General features: G+C 42.9%; 1 protein-coding gene across 1 annotated transcript; it reads right to left on the minus strand.

The window, feature by feature from the left end:
• Window positions 1-3,044: 3,044 nt before the first annotated feature.
• On the minus strand, window positions 3,045-4,046 carry LOC102666625 (uncharacterized). Its single transcript, XM_006598472.1, has one exon. The coding sequence runs from the start codon at window positions 4,044-4,046 to the stop codon at window positions 3,045-3,047; it is 1,002 nt and encodes a 333-aa protein (XP_006598535.1).
• Between the last annotated feature and the right edge of the window lie 5,414 nt (window positions 4,047-9,460).

Below are 9,460 nucleotides of genomic sequence, written 5' to 3' on the forward strand. Positions count from 1 at the left end.
GCGTGTATAACGGACGCGTCCTTCCTTTCATCGGGTCCTTGTGTGGTGTACCTCCATGGTACCGCCTTGTCACTTTTGTAGGGGAACAGTGCAGGTTTCTTGACTGGGATAGGTTGGAAGCCTCAGGGCATATGCATGGCAGCATCCCTGGTGAAGTGGATCACCAATTGCTTGGGTTTGCTCGGGCTCTTATCGACTGATTCCATGCACACATCCTTTCCCTCCTTTCTCGTGCCATAAACCCCAATCAGGCCTTTGTCCATCAAACCCTGTAGCAGGTCCTCTGCCACTGAGCATGCCTCTACATCGTGTGACACTCCCAGATGTATCAAACAAGAATCTCCCTTACCCCCGACAAGGCAAATCATGCCCGCTTCGTGCAACACCTCTAATATGAACCTCCTAGAGGTTAACACATCTTCCATCTGCTTCGGCCCCGAGGTCCACATTCCTCCACTGCATTAACCGCCGATCCCATGACTGGCAATAGGATTTGTCCTTACATTTGGGATGTCATCTTGAAATGTCAGCCACCCCGCGTCAATCAAACAATGGACCTTGTGTTTGAAAGCCACACATTATTCTATTGAATGCCCCGGGACACCTCCATGATAAACACAGGTTGTGTTTGGATTGTACCATCGAGGGAATGGAGATTGGTAGATCTTCCTGGGGTTCATCACTACCATCTGGTTGGTGATCAAGGATGGTAGCAAGTCAATATATGACATCAGGATCGGGGTGAATTCCACAAGCTTCTTTACTAGAAAATTCCTTCCTGGATTGGCGCTTGTGCTGGGATTGGAGTTGTTGACGGGGTGAGATTGTGTGGGAGGCCTTTGCGTTGAGTGGGCACTCTTTGCTGGACGGGCACCGGATTGGAAGGGTTTTTGACATGGGCGGAAAATCTTGGTTGGTGTGGGGAATATTGGTAAGTGTTGTGAGGGGTTTGTTGGGATTTAGGCCAAGTAGGAGCTGAAGTCATAGCGTGGGTATCTCCTTCCTTCTTCTTGGCCCCACTTGCTCTGAATCTCCTATTGCTCGTGCTGCCAAGAGTGGCATTATCGAACTTTCCCCTTCTCAAGCCTACCTCGATCCTCTCGCCCGCAAATACCAAATCTGTGAAGCTAGAGGGCATGTAACCCACCATCTTCTCATAGTAGAACACTGACAGTGTGTCCACTATCATAGTTATCATATCTCTTTCCATCATGGGGGGCGCCACTTGTGCTGCCAGGTCCCTCCACCTTTGGGCTTACTCTTTAAAGGACTCATGCTTCCTCTTCCTCATATTTTGCAACTGGGTTCTGTTAGGAGCCATGTTGGTGTTATATTGATACTGCCTGATGAAGGCAACTATCAAGTCCTTCCAAGAGAGGATCCGGGAAGCATCCAAATTTGTATACCAGGTGACCGCCACCTCGGCCAAGCTTTCTTGGAAAAAATGCATCAAGAGATTCTCATCTCTAGAGTATGCCCCCATCTTCCGATAGTACATTTTCAGGTGTTTCCTGGGGCAAGTAGTCCTCTTGTACTTATCAAAATCTGGCACCTTGAACTTTGGGGGGATAACGACGTCAGGCACCAAACATAACTCTACCATGTCGGCAAACGAGTAATGACCAGTCCCTTCGATGGCCTGTAGCCTCTCCTCGATGAGATCCAATTTCTCCCTTCCTTCCACTACTAGAGGCAGTCTCCTTACCGAGAAATGCAGGGGTTGCAACGGGTGATGTTGAGGAGCCCTTGTGGCATTAGGCTGAGGCATACCACTATACGCTGGTCCCTCAGTGGCAAACGTAGGGTATGGTTCAAGGTCACCTGAGCATGATCCCGAGGCTCTTCACGAGTGTCCCCTATAGGCTGGGGTTGCTGGCGTTCAAAGGGAACGGGAACAATGTGGCTAGCGTTCTCGTTGGGCATGTGCATGGCATTGGGTTGTGTATAGTTGGGGGGTAAGCCATAGGGGAAAGCATTCCTATTTTGCCCCATGTGGGGACCGCTCGTGCTTCTTAACACCTCTCCTTCTTGACCCACCATGTCCGGGATCAGCTAGTTTGCTTGGTTTATGGAAGATGGATGGGTTGAATCCGGCTCAGTGGCGGTGCTGGTGGTGGCGACAGCGACCGTGTTGTTTTCCACCATCCGTTTCATGCTTAACGTGGCCTCCATCATGGAGGTCATCCGATCCTTCATGGCTTCCATATCGGCCTTCATTTGCTCTTTCACTTCTTCTATCTCACTCATGATTTTAGTTTTAGCATGGGTTTGATAGGGGTGCCATAAAACCTATTTGTCTTTTTTGGTTATGGTGTCTACTTGTAGACTATAAATACTAAAAGAACAAAATGCAATGAGTAATGTGATAATGGACTAAACATGAATGCATGACAATGATAAGTTGTCGAAGTATTGGACTCATGCAAAAGTTTTAGTAGAGACATAGTGTTGAATCAAATCTCATTTTCATTAAGACACAATATTGTATATCTTGTTGAAGTCAAAGCCTAAATACAAATGCCTAAGTGGTTCCTAATTATGTGGGACATCAACTTGATCATATGCTGACAATAATCGAACAACCCATGAACCTCCTTGGGAGCCGAGTACACGTTCGCCATTGCCTTGGCTAACAATCTTGGGAGCTCTTGACTTCCATTCAAAGTGAAAGCAAACCTATCCATCCACATGATAGCTTCTCTGTGTAATGAATCTATCACTCTCTCCCTTGCTTCCCTTTCCGCTTGCAGGACCGATACCTTTGCATACTCGTCCTCTAGTCTTTGCTCATGGGTTGTAGCTAGATTTAGCTTCAGTTTATACTAGTCAATGATAGCCCACATGTTCTCTTCTGTCCTGCTCAACTATTCGAACAAGCTCTTCTTTAACCTTTGACAAGCCTTCAACTTGTCCTCTAATACCATACCTTCAACTCTTGACTGGTCTCTTTTGGCCCTTCGAAGCTTGAGTTCGCTGTTGCTGCCCCATAAAGCCCCTCGAAACTTGTTTCGACCCCATTTTTCCTTTTCGGACCTCTTCGTTTGTCATTCTAATGCTTCGGTCGTGGCCATGTTGACATCCCTCAGCTCGTCACATTCCTTCCTGACCTTGATGGCTTTTGTCTTGAACTTTTCCTTGACCACTTGGGTTCTTTCAAGATTCGCCTTCAAGGCTTGCACCTCTTCGCTCTCCTCAAGGGTTTCAACCTCTTCCTTACTTGAAATCTTTAGCCTTAAGAGCCAATTCATCTCTTGCGTTCTAGCCTTTAGCCACTTATAATAACTGCTGATGATCCCATTGCTGCTTCCTCTGAGCTCCTTATCCTTTCTTTGCACCGCGTTACATGCCTTCCGGACTCTTTGAAGTGTTTTTGCATTGGGGTCACTGAAGCCTCGTGCGATGAAAGACGTGGTACTCTCTTCTGATGGCGCTCCTCTCATGGAATAACCTAACTGTCTTATGGAAAGTACGAGATTATAATTGATACAACCCATCATTCCCATCAAGGGGACGCTTGGGAACCCTTCACATGAAGACAAAACTTCTTCCCCTCCTTCCTTCCATCGGGGGAACCAATTAACAGATGCCCCTACCCAATTTGCTTTCCCATTCTCGACACACATGCGGTAACCTTTTAGGGGACAGATGGGTTTACTTTCATGACGAAAGATGTGAGAGACCAGCCATACATTAAGAGCGGGTGTGCAACAGACAACCCTTGCGCTGCTCTTCTCGCATCTCCGATCAAATGCTTCATAGACGTCAGCCAAAACAACAACAACTGGACTTTCCTTGCTGTGGTGATAAGTAAGGAAAGCATCGGTCGCTGCTAGATCCAATAGCCCATCCACATTTAGAAAGAGGATGACTCCGAACACCAATAACACTAAAACATCAATGAATGTAGCCCATTGACCTTTATCCGCCAAAGCTTTCGCTTTCTCTTCCAAGTGCTTCTTTGGTATCCCAACCACCCTATTTCTGTTTTGTTTTACTTGGTCCATTTCGTGGGTTGAGAGTTTGACCTCTATGGCTATTCTTGCCATGGAGGGGTATAACCCAGAAAACAGATACGGATTCCTTCCTCCTAGCGGGCATCCCAAGATCCCTTCAAATTCTTCTACGGTTGGTACTAATTGAAAGTCCCCAAACATAAAGAACCTTAGCGGCTGGTCGTAATATTTAGCGAGGGATGCAATGGCTTCAGCAGACACTTATATCATAGCCAAATCACAGATCTTTCCATATATCTTGCGGAAGGCTTGACGCTCGAGTTGACCCATCCGTTGCCCTAGCTCTTGCAAACCAGCCTCCTAGGCTTTTGATTTTGATATGATAGAACCTTTTCTTAAAAGAGGGTGCTTGATTCGATCCCATGTTTGCTAGAATGAAAAACTCTAGATGGTAAAGGAAAGAGAATGACCATAATTTGTCTCCGCGTGCCAACATACTTGATTGTCTCTGGATGGCAAAGGAAATGGATGACCATAATTTGTCTCTGCGCGCCATCGGACGTGATTGTCTCTAGATGGCGAAGGAAGCGGATGACCATAATTTGTCTTCGCATGCCTTTCACTAAAGCGCGAACACGCTTAGCAAAGAAACAAACCTCTAGACCGATCAGAGCAACATATATTTTTGACGAAAAACAATGTGACTACTGGGGAAGGAAAACATGTTGATAGAATTTCCCATAACCACAAATGAGAATTAGGACATTTGCATTTCATCTTTAAAAGAACATTAGAAGAAAGCACTGGGTCCAATTGAAAATAGAGGAAAATCGCTCATAGTGTATAAAATCTTACATAGGCAAGTGTTTCATCCTAATTTCGAACCATTAACATGCCATGATTTGACTTGGCAAGTCAATTCCTATCAAATCAAAGATAATATGCATAATCATGGATCAATAGGACTTTTTGAAAGCTAGATTTTGGTGGGAACTTTGGCTTTTGGGTGTTTTGGCCTTTACCTTTTCCTGTTTTTTCCTTTTCCTTTTTTTTTCTCTTTAGTTCGGCACGGAGCACGAGTGGACACAAAGATTTGGTTGGTAACTAAGAAGGTGATTGCTTCATGCATCCCTCGGGTTTTAACCAAGTTATTGTTACTATTTCCCTTCTTTTTGCTTTTAACCAAGTTTTAACCATGTCATCGTATTATTTTTTCTTTTCTATATTTTTCTTTCTTTTCTGCTTTTCTCCAATCTTTGATTGGTTGACTTTCTTCCTTTCCTTTTTCTTTTCTTTTCTTTTGAAGCACATTTATAACCCAAGGTAAAAGAAGTCCCTTTTTTTTGGGAAGATCCTTCTGTTCTTTCTTCCAATGGTAAGGTTGGAAATTTCCATCCTAGGTCAAGGTTATGGCCAAAATGTTGAGGTTTGGCTCAAGGCCGACGGATGGTGGGACATGATGCATGTCGGTATATTTGTTTAGCCAGTGGTTGAAGAATAAGGGAATGCCCCAAATCATTTCCATGACACATATATGACAATGATGATTAGAAATTTATGCAAAACTGATCATGCATACATCCATGTGGACACTCATACAGCTTTGTGGCCATATAAACAATAAGGCTTAAGGTTTGTTTTCCCTCGTTCAAGTCAAACCAGTGTTTCTAAATAATGCTCTTTTATCAAGTTACGCACACATCCAAGTCCATTTAGGCCTTCAGGAAAATCTTTCGTTGCATTCACCCTTCAGGTGCACACATTTTTTTTCAAAAATCTTTCTGTGTTCCGACCCGTGAACTGGCGGTCATTTTCTTTCAAAAGCGTGTTGGCTTTTTTAGTTTTCTTTCTCTTAGCTTTTTCTTTCAATCAATTTCTTTCAAGCAAAATTTGTTTTAGAAAAGGTTTGTAACCCAGGGAAAGTTGGTATCCGAGATTACACTTTATCTAAAGGAATAAAAGGTGTGCGAATGAAAATACACAAGACCCCTTATTTTTCTTTGGCTTTCAGACAAACCATCGCAAAGTACATATGAAAATATGCTAAAAGCGTTAAAATTAGTCAAAATGAGATAAAAAATGACTAAAAGCAATAATATCAAGTTCAGTTTTACCACAATGAAATAACAACTGAAAGCAATAACACCCAGTTCACTCTTATCACAATGAAATAACAACACCTAGTTCAGTTTTATCATAATGAAATAAAAAAATAACAATTGAAAGAAATAACATCAAATAAAAATAAAATCACAATTTTCGGTGGCCCTGGCCGTGCAACTCTACCTCCTTAAGTGAAGAAATCCAACACGTCAGCCATGTCGTCATCCTCCTGAGCTTCTCCATCATCCCTAGGGGCCCCTACGAGTCCTACCCATGTCTCAAAATCGGTCTCGTCTCTAGGCCGGGCCAGGCCACCGTGGCCCCAAACTATTCGGGGGTAGGCCAAGGGAAAGGATTGGAGTCCTGACTCTGCTGGTGCATGTTGTAACGGTAAAATTTCTCATTCAGCTGCACCTGCCCCTTGTGATTAGCTACCTGCTGGCTTGTCACGTGTTGCATGTACCTATGCATCTGAAGTTCTATTCTCCACAAGTGATCGGAGATGGACCTCAGAGATGGTACCTCCTCTAGAGGCGACGAGGGCACATCTGCAACTGGCTGCTTCGGCTCTTGACCCTGCACCTGCCTAGGTATGCAGTACTTCTCGATGAAGTCCCTACTAATGGGAGGCCAGATGAGCTTGGTGGGGGTGATCACCACTCCATAGAACTGGCAGAGGCGTGTAATCAGAGCAGGAAACCCCAGGGCCCTGTTGGACTTCTTCGAGTTCACTGGGTGTCTCAGAGGCGTAATCCCTGCAAACTGGTAAATAGAATCAGAGATCAGCTGGGCGACGTGGACACTCACCTGAGTTAGGATGGCATAAACCAACTGACACTTCGGCAGGGGGAGGTCTGAGTTATGGTCATTGGGGAGAATGTTGCTAAGCAGCAATATCATCTAGATTTGCATGATGGTGGTCATGCTAGTGTGCATGATCTGCACCCGTCTCCCCGTTACGCTCCGGGCAAAGTTCTGCCTCAGAACGCATAGCCAATGACTTATAGCCTCCTCATCAAAGTCGAAAGCCTGACTCCTTCTCTGGCTGAACTCGCAATGCTGGCCTTCTTCCAAGACCAGTGGATGCCCAAGAAACTGATTGATGGCATGCTCATCTAAAGGAATCCACTAGCCCCTCACCTAAGAGTGCATGTCTCTGACTCCTTCTTCTGTAGGCCAGGCGTTAGCATAAAACTCCATGACTATCTCTGGATTGAACTTAGTCATGGGTGATGCAAGCTGGGCCCATTGCCTCCAGGCTATCTCCTCTTGGAACTCAACATACTCCTCATCCCTCAGCTAGACTTGCCTCTATGAGGAACGACCAGCCTTTAATGGCCTCAAACCATTGCTGGTGTTCCGCACTTCAAAACCAGTGTCTATTAAAGTCCTCATCTGCCTATGGGGCCGCACTAGAACCCTCTCCAGTGGCATCCTTCCTGGACCTCTTGGCTGAGAGCTTCTTTCGAGCCATTTCTTGCAAGGACACATTTATAAAGTTAGTTTACAAGAAATATCAATTTATCACAATAAAGGCCAATCAAACTAAAATGGTGCACCCTTGCACACTTCTTTCTAACATCGCAAACGTCAACGTGTAATTAAAAAACTTACGCATTGATGCGTGCCATTTTATGATTCACATCTATATACATGCACATACATATATCTTGGTGAAAGGCATTTTATGACATATACCTACATTTTGAAAAGAATTTTTGGTGCTACATAACCATATACATACGCACACACATTTTTTGGCATTTTCATGATACATATTTATATACATATATACATTTTGCAAGGCATTTCCATGATATGCACCCACATGTATACATATTTGTTTGAAAGGTATTCTTTCTATTCTACCTACTCACATCTTGAGCGGCATTTTTATGACTCATATATATGCATTTTGCAAGGCATTTTCATGATTCCATATGTATACATTTTGCAAGGCATTTTTTGCAACCAACCTATCATACATATATATATTTTTGCTACCTACACACATGCATATTGTTTTGCAAGGGATTTTTGCTAACTATTAGCATCTTTGAAAGGAATTTCCCTACCTATTCACATTTTTTGAAAAGCATATATATATTTTTTGCTATATGTCCACATTTTATTCACATATATTTTGTATTCTTGAAAAGGCATTTTCATGCTATATATTCACGCATATACACATTCATTTAAAGAGAAATTTTTATGCTACCTACTCACATTTTGGAAAGACAATTTCATATCATATATCCACATTTTGAGAAGCATTTTGCTACCTATTCAACATATGTACGCTTTATTTTAAAGGTATTTTCTCTTGCTACCTATTCTGTATATATATATATATATATACATGTACATTGTGAAAAACATTTTCACACCATCTGAACGCAAAATATTCAACATGATGCAGCCCAAACCATGTGCTAGTCAAAGGGGAACTTTGCAAACATGTTCTCATTTGCATTTTTACATTCAAGACTCAAAAAGCTAGGCCTATGTTATATTCTTGGCACTTATTCTAGCTTCTACAAACAGTCTACACACTCAAACATGGCAACCACACATGCATCGATTCATTCCACAAGCATAATTTCACAAAATCATGCACAAATGCCATTAAGGCATGAAAAAATGAGGCACGGGGGCAATGCGACATGCCCATTCGCTTCAGAGTACACAATTGGCCCATGGCCCTCCCATACAACCCCCCAATTCCAACAAACAAGCATGAATTCACCTATACATTGCCTCACGAAATTTGAAAAAACTAAGCAACTAAGGCACTAAAACACATCAATGGAGAGCCAAAGAATTAAGGGAAAGTGCACTTACTTGTAGGGATGAACCAAAATGCAACAAATGGAAGCAAAAAGGCGCAAATGAGGACCTAGGGATACTAGTTTTTGTGAATCCCGTAGCTTTGGGGTGTTTAGAATGTGGGAGAAGGATTTTGGGGTGAATGAAGCTTCACCCCTCCCCCTTTTTTAAACTTTTGATGCAGACATGCTCGCCCAGGCGAGCTAATTCTGTTTTTTTTTTTTTGCAAAAATCTGATTACACCCCCTTTTGTCATATTTATATATTTTAAACTCATATGGTCACAAATAAAAATAGGCGTATTCAAATATAATAGACAAATAAATAAAAGCAGGAAATATAAAGGTACTAGGTTGCCTTCTAGTAGCGCTTCTTTAACGTCTTGAGTCGAACGCGGGATGATGGTATATTAATCATGGGTTCAGCACCTGCTCGTACCTGCCCCTAAGCTTTTGATTAAAGGAAATGGCATCATGCAGTAAAATGTGAAACAAACCACAAAATACCGATATCACCTTTCACTTACCTTTGTTCCAATTTGGTGTGATATTGATCACTACTCCAACTGAATCTTT

This window comes from Glycine max, chromosome 15, assembly GCF_000004515.6.
Source record: "Glycine max cultivar Williams 82 chromosome 15, Glycine_max_v4.0, whole genome shotgun sequence".
In the NCBI taxonomy this organism is placed as follows: Eukaryota; Viridiplantae; Streptophyta; class Magnoliopsida; order Fabales; family Fabaceae; genus Glycine; species Glycine max.

Coding starts and splice junctions, on each gene's coding strand:
- LOC102666625 (XM_006598472.1), bottom strand. CDS start 4,046: ATGGCAAGAATAGCCATAGAGGTCAAACTCTCAACCCACGAAATGGAC.